The 15,898-nt window shown below is 41.2% G+C and overlaps 1 protein-coding gene across 1 annotated transcript in view; it reads right to left on the bottom strand.

Annotated features, from left to right (window-relative positions):
* Positions 1-15,898, bottom strand: part of ADAM12 (ADAM metallopeptidase domain 12) — a 322,093-nt gene that overhangs the window by 233,427 nt on the left and 72,768 nt on the right. The window contains exon 3 of the mRNA XM_024210612.3: positions 2,273-2,346. Within this exon, the coding sequence (XP_024066380.2) occupies positions 2,273-2,346 (74 nt within the window). The remainder of the gene's footprint in view (positions 1-2,272; positions 2,347-15,898) is intronic.

Genomic DNA, 15,898 nt, shown 5'->3' on the forward strand with positions numbered 1-15,898 from the left:
GCAATTAGGGATGACTTTTTAGAAGTCTAGGATTAACATAGACCCTGAAGATAGGTATGTCACTTCTCCTCCCTTCCCTTTACCCTAACCCTCTTTATTTACATTGTGTATTATGATGAATCTGGTATATTTGTTGTATTTAGAAAAATTAATAAAAAAAATACATTAAAAAATCACATTTTGGTCCTGAAAAACTTACTGGATAGGTAAGTAAAGATAATTTGTAAATAAAGGATTTTTTTTAAAAAGTAAACCCCTGTATTCCAAAATTGATGCATGATATCATCATTTCTGTTAGTCAAGCAGATGCTTGAGTTCTCACATTAGCTGATTTGCAGTCCTTTCATGTGCTTTTTATCTCTTAAAGTCAACACAACTTGCAGTCCTGAAGACATCTAAATCCAATTGTTGACTACAGGTAAAAAAGGATTTAATATGTTTACTAATGTCAATATTAGTGGTTTAACGTTCTTTTAAATCTTTGATAGAGAATACGAATAGCTTCCTCGATTGTGGCATATTCTATATTCAGGAAACTAGGTATCCCCTTTCTCAAAGATTAAAAAAATATAAAACTAATACCATACTTACAAAGCAAATTTAGTCTTCTTTTAGCTGCAATGAACAATTGGAACTGAATAATCTCAGAATGCTGCAATCTGCATCTTGTTTCATACAGAGGAAATGAACTACTAAGAAGCACTGAAAATCAAAGACCATTGTGATTTGGGTATAACACCGACTGGGAGAGTGCAGTGGACACTGTGCCACAGAGGGATGATGTTCAGGTCATCCAACTGAATGGTAATAAAAAGCATTATTCCTGGTTTTACCATGAAATAGTAGAGAGGTGTCCTCACTGAGGTCCACGCTGGTTACTTGTCACCAGCTTGAGCGCAGCACGTTTCTGTGGACATTTGCTTTCATCTCCCACTCTACACCCCTCCCCCCCCAAGTTTATATAGTACAACCATTGTATGTCTGTGCTTGCAGCTTCTCTGTTAGATGAAAAGAAGCGTTTATTGTTAGAGTTCACCAGCTAGAAAAGCCTTTTCACTATTCTATAGTTTTAGGAAAATGTGATCACAGAATGCGTCTGACCCTGGATCTGCAATGTAACACACACTGTATAGTATTTTGTATGAGACCACATAGAACATTTTCTGTTCACTTGGATGGTTCCACCTCTGTCTGCTTCCCAGAATGTGGTTGGTACTGTTGGCATGAGAACTTAGGTCTAAAGAGGAAGGATGACCTCTTGGTTAAGGCAAAGGACTAAAACGTGGGTGATCTGTGTTCAATTACTAGCCCTGACACAGACTTCCTCAGTGACCCTGGGCAAGCCACTTAATTTCTGTGTACCTCTGTTCCTCACCCCTTGTCTGTCTTGTCTAATTGGACTGTAAATTCTTCATGACTGGGACCCTTTGTTTCTATGTGTATGTATAGTGCCTAGAACCAGGGGGCCTTGACTTCAGTCTCATAATAATGGACCGAACTAGCGGTACCAAAGAGAAACACACAATTTTGTCCTGCCTACTTATGGACATATCATACAGTACCAGCAAGTGCAGCTGAAATTTGCACAAAACACAGTTCATGTGGCCGGTAAGTGCAGATTAGAGAGAACAGAGTTGAATAGGAATTGTTCACCTCCCCCATAGAGGCTCTACTGCATGAACATCACAAAGCTGGGGCTTTGCAGTTTGGGAGTATCATCTTACCAGGGATGGTGGGACCAAGACAGATGGTAACTGCTTTTATGTGGCATCATCTCACCTCCCCCTCCAAGAAACCCATGGAACCTCCATTGAAAATTCCAGCAGGGGATTAATACTGACTGACTCATGCTCTACATCTCAGGGGCAGGGTATGTGTGCACAGGCAGTCAGCCAATGGCAGCAGGGAGTATCAGGGAAGAACAGACCCTCCAGGAAGATGCTCCAGGACCCACAGGGTTTCCCTCAATATGTAAACAGAGGGAGTTGCCACAGGAAAAACAAAAGGCTGATAACAAGGAAAACACTGAGAGGGAATGGTTTTTTTTTCAATGTCATATATAGAGATACTAGATTCTTACAATACAGTAACCAGAATTATAAGAGCCAAAATATAAACTGGAATGAAACACTATTGGCAGGAGTTTGTTTCCATAAGCGCAGGAAGTAGACTTTCCCACAGATCCAAGCATTACACACCCCATCAGTTTTAAGACTATAATCCCTCCACTAGCACCTCCTGTGTGAAAGGAATATGAATCAGATCTACTTACTCATTTCTCTCCAGACTGATGACTAGTCGCTTACTTTCAGTTTGTATTAGAAACTTCATCAGTGCTGGGTGACTCTGAAAAATGAAAAAGATGACAACTAAGTTCAGTCTCTTAGGGACTGATGCTGCAATGTGCTAAGCACCCAAATCCCGCTGTATACAATGGCAACTCAGGGAACCTGGCACGATAGGGCCCTTATTCCTTGAAGGGAGAACGTAATGTTGAGAGAACATTAACTTTTTGCAATGCAACAGCTCATAAGCAATATTTCTCTGTTAATAAACAGAGAGAACGGCAGTATGGGAATCAGCAGGGTATCACACTTGCTTCACAAAGACAGATGAAAGACTCTATACATGTTAAGCAATTATATCACATGTACTCTTCCTAAGATCAGACTGTGGCAGGAATATAGCTCTGATTCAGTTTGTAAGACAGAACCACAGCAGTACATTGCAGATCAGTTTCTGGAGGCCTTCTGGAATGTCCCCAATACAATGTTGAAACAATCTTTTTCTTCTCTAAATGTTGGTGTAACATCTTGCCACAAATGTCTCATGAAAGCTTAAAATGAGCTGAATCAGCCTTAGGCTTTGTGGGGCAGTTTGCAATTAAGATGTTCATAGTCACATCTAGTTCCCTCCTCACCTGTAACCAAATCTGCGGTGCTGAGATTGGGGAGTCAGTTATATGGCTCCAGTCAAAATACTCGTGTACTTGAAGCTTGTGCTTAAGTACTTTGATGAATTAGGGCCTACAGTGTTGACCCCCTGGGTAGCATAGACCTATGACCATCATTGGAACTTCGGTGGGAAAGGCAGCACTGCTGAATTAATTTATTTTTTCCTAGGAATATGTGCAGATTTTAACAGGTATTTTTTATAAGCTTCCTATAAAACAAAACAAAACCAAAACACCCAACCTCTCCCTCCCAAGGTTTTTAACTTAAAAAAAACCAAGCACCACCACTGCCATTCTCTAGAGCATAGTTAGAGCACCATTGAGAATGCACAAATATTTAAGAGGAGGACTTTCTATACCAGATGTCAACTGGAGAACAGCACGAAAAATTAAAAATCCCACTCAGGACTTCTAGATTTTATTTCCAGCTCTGACACAATTTCTGTGAGATACTGGGCAAGATATTCAATTCTCTGTTCCCCAGTTTCCCAATAATAATTCTTCCCTACATCAAGGAGGTATGAGGCTCCATTCATTAAATAAGAGATCCTCAGAGAGAAGGCTAAAGGCCTGAAGCAAACGATTGTAAGATTCTAGGAGTGTGGAGGAGTGGGCATTAAAACACTACTGTGATGTTCCACTCTATGTGATTTTTTATGAAAATATTCTAATGAGTGTGAATATAATGTAACTGGAATATGCTTCATGCAAAAGGTCTCTTGTAAGGTATCATTACAAAGCTTATACTCTACTGAGTGTTGTCATCCTATTTGTATAAAGGTATCATTCTTGTATCTGAAACTAGAAATATGAACTATAACTCTGAGGTCCTATTGTAATTATGCAAAGTGTTTAATGGTGGCTTGGAATCTTGATGGCTCCCATTAACCAGGACAATTGGTTGTAAATGGCTCTGTTTACTTGTAAGTCTTCCTGTATACCTGTGTGCTGGCAAAGGGGGCTGCAGTCATGAGAAATCCCCTAGCTACCACCTGAGCTGGAACAAGGATGTACCAGGGGAAAGGATTGAACCCAGATTAGAAAGGAGTCTAGTCTGTGAAAGAAGCTTATTGGAACTTCTCTGAGAGTGAGATTTCATCTGTATTCAGTTTCCTACTGTATTAGGCTTAGACTTGCATGTTTTATTTTATTTTGCTTGGTAATTTACTTTGTTCTGTCTGTTATTACTTGAAACCACTTAAATCCTACTTTTTATACTTAATAAAATCATTTTTTGCTTATTAATTGACCCAGAGCAAGTAATTATTACCTGGGGGAGCAAACAGCTGTGCATATCTATCAGTGTTATAGAGAGCAAACAATTTATGAGTTTACCCCGTATAAGCTTTATACAGAGTAAAACTGATTTATTTGGGGTTTGGATCCCACTGGGATCTGGGTGTCTGGATGCTAGAGACAGGAGCACTTCTTAAGCTGTTTCCAGTTAAGTCTGCAGCTTATGGGAACATGGTTCAGATCTGGGTCTGTGTTTGCAGCAGACTGGAGTGTCTAACTCAACAAAACAGGGTACTGAAGTCCCAAGCTATCAGGGAAAATGGGCTCAGAGATAGTCTTAGCACATCAGGTGGCAGTCCCAAGGGGGTCTCTGTGACCCAACCCATCACAACTACTTTGCCTAGTGAGCCAGTAATTCTTGAATACTGCCCTCGAATGCTAAATTACAGTTTACATGTGCAAAGTCAGTCCTAATACAAAGCCCACATTTATATTAAGGACCACGTGATCATCTTGCTTGGTGGGGAGCGTTGTCTACTGGTCAGGGGATTAGGCCCTATGACATGCAGAGAGCGGTTTTGGTAGGGGAGCCCAGGCCCTCCAACTCCACCAGGCTCCGGCCCAGGGTCCTGTGAGGGCGACCAAAGGGACTGACAGCCAGAAGCGTCTTAAGGCTGCCCTCCCTGGGCCACTTCCTACAACCCATCTAATATCCAAAGTTTACAGCCTGTAACAGGAAGGTGTGAAGGGGATCAGCTCATCGCTTGGCACCTCTTCGCAGCTGGTGGTGGCGTGGCAGCTCTCTCCCTCTTGGGGTGGCCAGGTCTGTTCAAAGACTCTCCCCTTCCAGGGTAGTCCATATACAAAACAAGAGAAACTAACACAAACAAAGAGTCAGTATGCAAGAGAAGGAAATGCCTCCCTCTCAAGGTATAATGGAAGCAGGTCCTCCCTTCCCTCAGCCCTTTCCTCAGAAGCTGCCAGGTAGCGGTCCTTTCTCTTCCCTTGTCTGCCTGCAAGTGAGCTGTTCTATTCCCTTTTACCTCCTCCTCTAGTCTGTGCATCTCTCACACGTGTAGTGGGGCAGAGCTGGCTAAACTCAGAGCAGTTCCTTAACCCTTTGTTGCCAAGTGTCGGATTGGTATATCCATCACGGACCATTTATGCTCAGTTTGCACCTTAACAAATAAGCTTCATTGAATTGTTAGACAATACTTTCTTGTTTTGAAATTCTGTTTGTAGTTTAAGAGAGTCAGAGGATCACCTGCACATTTAATTTACTTTTTGAAAAACTATCTAAATTTAGGTCAGTCAATCAGAGCTGAAACACTTGAATTTTAGTGATTTAGCATTTCACTGATTTATAGAAAAATGCTTCCAAATTTCTGATTTATGGACTAAAAAGTCTGTACTACCTCAGTTTGACTGAATGACAGCATGTCTTTGAAGTAAAATTATTTATAAGTGATTTAGAAAACCACAACCCTTATTAAAATTGAAATCATTATGGCAAGATTGCTATATGTGTGCATGTGGGAGATTGAGGCGGAATTACAAATTCACTATATTAAAAACCTGGCAAAACTCCAACTCTCTCAAACACACCATTAAGTACAGACTGGACTTTTAAAGAGAGATGGTCACTTCCATCTTAAATCATTTGTTTCAAACGTCACTAGTGCAGATTCACGTGCAGCTTTTTTTCCCCCTTGCAAAACAGTAACAATATTAAAATACTGTGTCCTAGTGTACTTTTCAATAACTAGATCCCTCTACAACAGTGGTTCTCAACCAGGGGTCCGGGGCCCCCTGGGGGGCCATGAGCAGGTTTCAGGGGGTCCGCCAAGCATGGCTGGCATTAGACTCGCTAGGGCCCAGGGCAGAGAGCCGAAGTCCCGCCACATGGGACTGCAGCCAGGGGCCCTGAGCCCCACCAACCAGGGCCTGAGCAACTTAGCTTCGCAGTGCCCCCATGGTGCGAGGGGTCCCAGGCAATTGCCCTCCTACCCCCTAACGCCAGCCCTGGTTTTTATATGAAGAAAAACAATTGTTGTGGCACAGCTGGGCCATGGAGTTTTTATAGCATGTCGGAGGGACCTCAGAAAGAAAAAGGTTGAGAACTCCTGCTCTACAATACCAAATAAATGCTTCTGACTGCAGCCGTGGCATTCACCAGACACATGGGAGTCATTTATTTGCATGAATATTTAGAGGTAATTTTGATTACCACTTTAATATTAGTGCACTGATTCCAAAGCTCAGGAGATATGCACACCATAGAATTTAAAAGGACAAAACAGAATTAACTATAATGTTGCACAGTAAGGAATTAAGATATTGCAGCAACATAATGGGTTCTCCTAGCCTTAAAGCCCTTTATTTAATATGTAAATGATGGATATGTTTATTCATGAATTCATAATAAAATTTCATTGACAGTCAATTAACACTACCAGGCTGTGATATAAAAATGATGCAGAGAAGAACGTACCATCAAAAGATAAAACCGTCACTCTTCAAAAGGTGCACAGGTAATTTAAATAATACTTCATCCATAATAGTGAGTCCTTCTATCACTGCTAGAGAAGGATGGTCCAGTGGTTTGGGGTCTAGCCTAGACCATAGAAGATCTGAGTTCTATTCCCTACTCCTCCATAGACTTCCTAAGTGATTTATGGCCTTGCTCCTGATCTGGAAAATAAATGGGGCTAATAGCACTTCCCTATCTCACAGGGATGTTGAGAGGGGATAACTACACCGGAGATTGTGAGGTGCTCAGATATTGTGATAACAGAGGCCATATAAGCACCTTACATAGATATATTTCAAATGTGCAACAGAATCAGGGATTATTCTGAAGAAGGTGGGTTTTAATGTATAAACCTCTGAAATATGCTGAACATTATTATTTCATAGGAAGTTATGTTAATGTTCCTCCAAACTGTTAATGAATTTGTTTTTGAAAGTCTTTCAAAACTGTATATGTTTCTTGCAAAGCATAATAATTTCCACTTTGAGACAACTTTTTGAAAATGCATTGCAAGATTCAATAGAAATCCCACTCGCGATAAACGCTAATGTCAGTTAAATGGTTTATATTTTCTGCTTAGAATAACCAACAAAAAAAACCACCACATTGTTGTGGTATGTAAAAAGTGTTATGTACAGTCTCTTTTAGAAAGAACCAAAAAATATTTGCAGACATTTGTTGTAAGACACAAGCAAAAAATAATGAGGGATATAGACCATTAATTTCCATGCTGACACCACTTATTCCATGTGCAAGATCCTTCAATATTACAAAATGTGAAACTAAAATGCTTTTATTAAAACAACATCACTTACACGACAACAAAAAACTACAGACATGCCAAGTCTATAACCACTTTTCCAAGTAGCCTATTGCTTTCTGACCTATTCTATTGGGATATCCCACCAATCCACTGCTTTTTCCAGTACGCAACTAGTGCTCATGAGACCAGAGAATGGTTTGTGTGTTAAGAAACAGCCCTGACCCTAAGACGTTTAAAGTATTCTGTTGTTTTCCTCACTTCTCTCCTAATTCAAAGTACCTACATTAATTTCATTATGCACTCTCACACGACATAATTCTAAGGCACATACTTCTCTTAGCTTGTACTTGAATTTTTTTTTTTAAAGTGTGCAAATTTACAGTCAACTGTTTTGTTTTCGTTTTTGGTGTTTGTTTTTTTCCATAGATTTGAATTAGGATTAGTGCAATTTATTTAGTAATCCGAGAAAAAAATATTGAAACACTGAATAAACAGTACACAATTTAAATTAGACCTTCAGTTGACGCTAAGCAGGAATTACTCTGACAAATCCCCTGAAAAATAGATAAAACAAATAATGGACAATTTAAATCATCTCTTGTGAATGAGATGCTAGGCTACTGTTGACAGAAACAGACCAAAAGAGAAAAAGATATGACATATCCAAGAGCCAACTGGCACGGAAAAAATCCTCTCGTTTCTTATAATGGAACTAGAATCATTATGCATGTCTACCTGATGAGTAGAGTAGGCAATGACTTTTAGATTTATTGCTCGTCTGGAATATGAATGATTGAGAAATACAAGTGCAATCCTGTGCCAAATGAAAATGTAAGTTGACTAGGAAACATCATTTGTTCCATAAAAAAATCCTGGCTTCAAAAATTCCATGCTCCTGATTGGCTAAAAGCAGCTGCAACTTGTGATGATATCCATTATTGGCTGGAACTGTTTTTGTAAACAACTGCTTCCTGGTCTGGACTTATTCCCTGGCACTGAAGCTGCCTTCAGGAGAGCTCTCCTGTGGTCATTCTGCACTTAACTTTCCTCTTCGGATTTAAATTGAAAACTGCAGGCAGAAGAATTTTGAAGTAAAACAATTAATTAAATATTGTTTTTAGACATCACTATTACGTTAAAAAAGAATCACAGGAAAGCTCTCCAGGCCTTATGTTGTGAGAAAGCTCATAGCTCAGGGTCAGAGCCAATGGCTGTGGCTTTCTGATTTTTGCTCTGAGTAACGACACAAGTGGCCTGAGATTCAGGGCCAGGATTCTAGATCATTTCCCAACAAGACATCTACTGGTATTCGGGTGAAAAGTTAGACGACAGCAAGGATAGTTTTGTGGTTAAAGAATTAAATTGGGTTTCAGGAGACGCAAGTTCAGAGCCCATCTCACACAGGATGTCTGTGGCTAAGTTGGGATAACACATTTAGGGTACACCTATACTGCATCTGGGAGTGAGCCTCTAGTCCAGGTAGACTTCCAAATGCTGTGGAGACATATCCTATAAGTACAGCAGGCAGGGCCGGTGCAACCATTTAGGCGACCTAGGCGGTCGCCTAGGGCACTAGGATTTGGGGGGCGCCATTTTCTTCAGCAGCGACCACAGCGGCCGGATCTTCAGCCACCCCGGTTGCCGCCGGCATTTAGGCAGAGGGAGCTGAGGCAGTGGAGTGCGGGGAGGGCCGCCTGCAGCGGGGGGGGGGGGCGGCATGCAGGGGAACTCCCTGCCCCAGCTCACCCCTGCCCCACCTCCTCCCCGAGCATGCCGTGGCTGCTTCACTTCTCCCGCCTCCCAGGCTTGCAACGCCTAAACATCCTTCCACCGGCCCTGACAGCAGTTAGCACAATGCATCCCCTATTTTGATTGGGACTTCTAGGCAGTACTGGAATACAAATAAAAAATAATAATTAGTATGTATATTATTCTATATTCACTGACACTTGTTTTTGTCTTATGCTTCAACTGAACCCAATGTTGGTTTGTTAACAACAGATCCTTGAACCTGTCCCTGTCTTGATGGACTGACTAACCAGCAAAGATGCAATAGCCATACAATCATCTTCAGCTTTCATGTGTGAAAATATTAATGGAGTAGATTTATTCAGCATGTTTGTTGCACCCATACTGGAAGTTTAATTACAAAGGGCATTGCACAGAGCATATTTTTGTTGCAAAGTAATCTACGAAAAGGTATTATTCAGAGCTGGACTACACCTTGCTGGGGGCTGCAGGTTTGGCATTTACTGTAATCATGCTGCAGTGCTGTTAGCTTCCCCCTTGATACTAGCTGTCAAGATCAGGATAGAAAACTTCTAAATAATTTTATATGACATCTGAAGGAAGAAGAAGCTGATGGAGTGGCCACTCCTAAGTTATAGGACTCTGTACTTTCTTCACTATCAAAAGATTCAACATTTTTATCTGATTAAGATAAAGGAGTTATGCTGGCACTACCCTATCTAAAAAAAACGTTTTATTAACGTTTATATAATAGAAATAAAAGAATGTCTAAATAAAAGGACTAGAGAAATAGCACAAAACCAACTTGAAAGTTGAAATGTCTTCTATAAAATTTCAGATATCAATATTGATAAATTTGGGAAGTCCAAATTTAAATTGTATAAAATGTAAAATCCCATAGTTGAGTACAAATCATCAGAGTGTACAAAGCATGTAGACACATACATTTCTATTGTATTCATCCAACTGCCAATTTAATGACAATATGTGGTATATTGATATAATAATCAGGTGCCTGTGTCTCAAAAAATGCCACTAATAAACATGGATCCAAAATAGACAGGCAAACTTTGCAACAACAAAAATGAGCTCATAGACCTTCACATTCAATGATTAATTGCATGGGTTCTACTTCAGAGGAGGAGAAATCACCTTGTAAGACACAAGCACATGAAACTAGGTTTGGGGGGGATGTTTCATCCTTGTGCAAAGCTTAGGTCAGACATACATATTACTAGTTTGCCCACAGCTGTCTGAATGTGATTTCCCCACAGAATGCACCAAGCACACGCAAATGTGGAAGATGAATGTCATTTATTTTGACAGAGTTGGCTAGAGCCAAGCAAGTCTGGTTGTTGTCATGTGCAATATTTGTAATACAGCAACATGAGTCGGTGCAAAGGCAAAATAATGTGTGCTTAATGTAAGTTAAGAAATAAGAGGAGAGGGGAAGCAAAAATCTTAGGAAGATAAATAAACAAGAATAAAACTCTAAATGGAACCAAAAATCTTCAGAATGAAACCAAATAGATATATCATTTAAATTTCAGTCAGCAATTAATTTCTGACTGGTGCATAAATCACTCAAGACAATATTTAGAAATTGGCTCTGCTTCTGTGATTTGCAGACAGCTCTTTGGTTTTGTCATGGTCTCGCTAACACTCATCTAGTGCATGTTTAACTCAGTCTTTGCTGTTTTGAGTTGAAAGTGGCTTGGATCCCTAACACATCACAAGAACCTGCCAATCACCCCAATATGGTAATGAACACTTACTTTTTTCCCCAAGTTTGACCTTAGTGGAAATCAAGTGATGTAGTTCTTATGAGAATTAAGGTACTGGGCATTTACTTTCAATAAGAGTTGGGGGCTTAACTTCATCAGGCTCCTTTGAAAATACCAGCCTAAAGTTCTGTGGGCCTGATTCAAAATGGAAAATTGCTGTTGACTCTGAATCAAATCTTATAGCTCTCATTCAGCAAAGAGCTTAGACACCTGCTTTCTTCAAAGCACTTAGCAGGTATCTATGTGTTTGCTGGATAGAGCCTATATGCCTAGAACAAGAATGTACAACAATCCCCAAACACCACCCTACGAGAATGCCTCCAGCCTGACCTGTGGGAGCACCTCTACTGGTGAATAACTAGTTCAGCATCTGTGCCAATTCTCTGGAACTCTGCTGAGATTGCCAGTAACAGTAACAATGTGTGTCAACTTTAACATGGACACTTGTCGACTAGGAACTGGACTGAGACCCCCATTTCCTTTCAACTATGACAGATCACCAAATGGTAACTATTTTCAGCAAGTACTTACCAAGGTCACATTCTAATTGATAATCTGGTGGTCAAAGTAAAGTATTATACAACAGGGCAGTTTGCAGGTTTAGGTGGTAAGCACTGTGATGGGGTTTACAAACCTCATACTGACCTGTAAAAGATCAATGAACTGCTGTGAGCTCCATCAGCCCCAACCACTACACCTGAAGTGGACATCAAGCCTGAAGGATGGGGCTAAAAAGGGGACAGCCTGCTTAGTTGGGAGCTGGCAGGGAAAGGGAGCAGACCAACAGCTCTAACTTGGGGAGAGAAGCCAGGTTGGGGCCAGGAACTGATAAAATTCTTGCTTGTCATTGTCTTCATTGAAGGAAGGTAGGCTCTCACATGGGACTCTGTGTGTACCTGGACCTGTCAGCTGTTAAGCAGGATTCAGCAGAGTCAGATCCACCGGAAGGGAAGTGAGGGGACAAACACCACCAGAAGGGCTGAGAATTAAGTCCACCTAGGACAAAGACTCCATTATTTTGTGTTTCTTTTGGACTATGGTGCTGGACTCTGCTACCCCAGAAGAAGGCTGAATTTTTGTTGTGACCAAGCTGGCAGGCAGACCCACAAATGACTCGAGCAAGCTAGAAACTCCATTTGAGAAACTGAGGTAGAGCAGCTGCAATGTTTTGCTCCACTACAAGGAAGCATATAGGGAGTGGTGATGCATTGACAACCTAGTAGAGAATGTGGGCACTCACTAGATCCCTGGAATCAAGGGGATATTGGAACAAATACAGAAGAGCCAGTGATAGAAGGGAGATAACTAGCAAGCATTTTCTGGTGTCCTCCCCCCGCCCTTTTGTTTGGAGGAGGGGTGGTATTTATGAATGAAAGATGGAAGACATTCTATGCCTGATGGCAGTAGGCCAGCAACACAGGAACAGCAGAGGCAGACCCAGCCCATCCACCTGTAAACTTCTAGAAAACCTGCAGGAGACACAGCTTGCTGCTGAACAGCAGTGGCAGAGGGCAGAGCACCAGGAGCAGCTCCTAAAACAGCTGGAGAAATAGGCTTTAAGAAATCTGATGATCATTAAAGGGTACCTCAGGCAGGCCTGTAGCTGGATCAGCAAAACTGGGTCCAGAAGATGACACTGAGGCCTTCCTGCACATCTGTGCAGGTAGCCAGTGTGACCAGCTGGGAGGAGTCATCTTGGGTGGCCACAGGATCCCCTGATGGGAGTGGCCCAGGTAGCATATCAGGCTGAGTAATGAACAGATGGGCTAATATGCAGCTATTTTGGGCTCGCTAGGCTTGACTCAGGAGAGGTATCAGCAAAAGTTTCTGGTCAAACTATTCCCACAGAGAGTATGACCATGGATAATAGCCCAACAGTTTTGGGACCGCATGAGCCGTTGGCTGGCTCCAGAGACAAACCCCACAGAAAAAAATCACAGACCTAGTGGTTCAGGAGCAATTTCTGCATATTCTGCCGGTGGGAGTACAAATTTGGGTCAAGTGGTTCTGGCCAGTGCTGGTGAGGCGGTGGAGAAAACGAATACCTATTTGGAGGCCGAGCTGCCTCAGCAGTGGGCCAGACCAAAGGATGCCCTCTCAGGGAAGGCAAAGAAAAGGAAGAGATCCAAGTGCGTGTGTGTAACACACACACACACACACACATGGGCTGCTGGGGGTCTGGGGAGAAACTAGTAAAGACAGTATGTGTCCTGGGTAACCTTAAACCAAGGGTAACAGAAGAATTAACAGGGCCCCAGTCAGTTCCAGATCTGACCATTCCCTTGAGGACATTTAGGGAAGCTCAATGGTATGCTTCTGATGTGGGCATCCTGGCACACAATGGTTTTTGATCTCTGTAAGAAGTACAAACGTTCACTATAAGGGTAGGATCATGTTTATTTTCTCCTCTAAGCTCCTGAAAACAATTAAACACAAATAATCAAGGTCAGACATATGCATTACCTCACAGGCCTACCTCCCAAATGTTCCTCATTTGCTTAGACACCAAAATTAACTATGTTCCACACAAATCTGGCTTTCTTTCTCTTTTTCAATCAAGAATTCAGAATTAAGGAACTTAGGTTATAGAAAGACTTACACTACGAGGCCTAAATCCCACATCATTTTAAGTTTTCTGTACAAGGGACATCTGTGTCCCTTATTTGTCACACACAGATGTTCTAAATCGGGACCCTGGAAGGTTGAAAACTATGTTTACAGGTGTCAAACTTCTATGTTGGATTACATATCCTCACAACATATGGTAGCACCTACCTAAAAGAGAGAAGTGTAAGAAGATCCATCAGAGCCAAGACTCCTGGGGAATCAGAGTGATAACTAAAATGCAACTCAACAAAACACAAGTTCTCCAACAAGCGTATCTGTTTAAGATAATTACAACAGAGTATTACAAATGGTTTGCACTACTTTCCACCCTAGGAATATTTCTCTCTCCTATTAAAAACTTCTTTCTAAACTAAAACCATAGGAAATGAAACAAACACGGAATACTCCGTGCAAACATCTATAGAACCAAATGATATTTCATGCAGACAAAGAGAATAAATATTTAGATTTAGTTGATATTGTTTTGCAAGTTCCTTAGGGTAGGAAACTCTACTGTGTTTTGTGAAGTGCAGTGCACACATCCCTCTGGAAGTAAATAACTAATAGCTAAAGAGAACACAGGGTTTTTAAACATAATTCATTTTTTAAGGAAGCAGCAAAGAACCACAGTCCTTTAACACTTTGACATGGATGAGTTCAATGTAGGAACCTGAAGAAATTCTTCACAACACTTAAAAAAAAAAAAAGAAAGAAAGAAAAAAGAAAAAGATTTTCTTTCTGAGACATCAAAAATACTTGCAATCCCAACCTTTATGGGATGATAAATGTGCACAAAAATGCACAGTAAAAAGAAGTTTACACCATTTTTTCCCTTAATGTCTGGAAAGGCATCATATCCAATCTAGGACTTTCTCCTCTCCTATTATACTTAGGCAATTTGAAGTCCACAAACATTCATAACTTCCCCCTTCCATTTCTGCTTCCCAAACTGTAAGTCCGCCATAGACACAGCTAAGGGTTGTTCACAAACTGTGGGCCACATACTGTCCCTCTATTAGATGTACACAGTAGCTACATGTGGCATGTTGGGCCCAAAGCAGTAAGGGTGGGGAGAGCAGCAGCTCTGATGCCTTTCCTCTTGCTTTTCAGCCACCACAGTAGCCCTGCTGTGGAGTTGGGGTTCCATGATTCAGGAGGGGAGAGAGTGAGAGGAGCCAGGGAAGAGCTGCTGAATGCATCTTGCTTCATCTCAGATTTCCAACCAAAATTCCACTCGTCAGAGATCCCTCTATATGTCTGCAATCCCAGCCCACCAGAATTCTTCTGGAGTCTCCAGGAATTAAAGATTAATCTCTAATTAAAGAATATGTCATGTGATGAAACCTCCAGGAATGCGTCCAACCAAAACTGGCAACCCTACCCCCCGTTGATAGATTTCATTGCAGACAGTTGGCTCCACTTGGGACAGCATCCAAAGACGTTCTTGCTCTCTGTAGGCATCCCAAGATCCATGTTTAGGTTTAAAGGGTGGAGCGCCATACAAATTCTTATGTAGGCAGGGCAGGCAAATCCCTCAACCTGGGAGGAAACTTCCATCTATCCCAGTGGAGTTCTCGCTCATGAAGTCAATGGAGCCATGACAATTTAGACCAGCTAAGGCTCTGGACTAAGGTTTCATGACCTCTGTGCAGGAAAACACATGAGGGCACCATGCCTATTTGGGGAAAGACTACTTTACTACATCCTTTTCAAGAGGCATCCTTCTTAATCTTTTCAAAATAAATATTAACTATCTGAAACAGACAATCGGAACAGCAAGAATCAATTTTGCTCTTGAAAACAGAATTAGAGCTAGGGAGCATGATTTCCCACTCACATTGATTTTACACTGTTGTAACTCTACTGAGTTGCTGATGTAAGAGAAGAATTGGGCCCAAAGATTTAATTCAACAGTCAAATTGTAACTTTCGTGATCATCCCACGAGGAACTATTCTAAACCATATCAAAGTGTTTCTGGTCAAGCATACAGGAATCCACAGAAACTTCAGAAAGTTAAACTTTTAAACTGTCAAGTGTTTTCTTTTGTTGTTGTTGTTTATTAGTATTCAACTGAGCAGAGAGCCCAACCTCATTCCTAAAATGGCTATCCCATTAAGGTAAAGCCTAAGTATATAAGCTAAAAATAGTTAAATCAATACCCTATTTTCACAGCAAGCTTTGAGATAAAAAAACCATTCAGGGATATCTAAAACACAAGTTGTTGGAGTAAGACTAATGAAATACGAAAGAGGGACCCAACCCTGTGAACACTTAG

This window comes from Terrapene carolina, unplaced genomic scaffold, assembly GCF_002925995.2.
Source record: "Terrapene carolina triunguis isolate 2854851 unplaced genomic scaffold, T_m_triunguis-2.0 Scaffold95, whole genome shotgun sequence".
Taxonomy (NCBI): domain Eukaryota; kingdom Metazoa; phylum Chordata; order Testudines; family Emydidae; genus Terrapene; species Terrapene triunguis.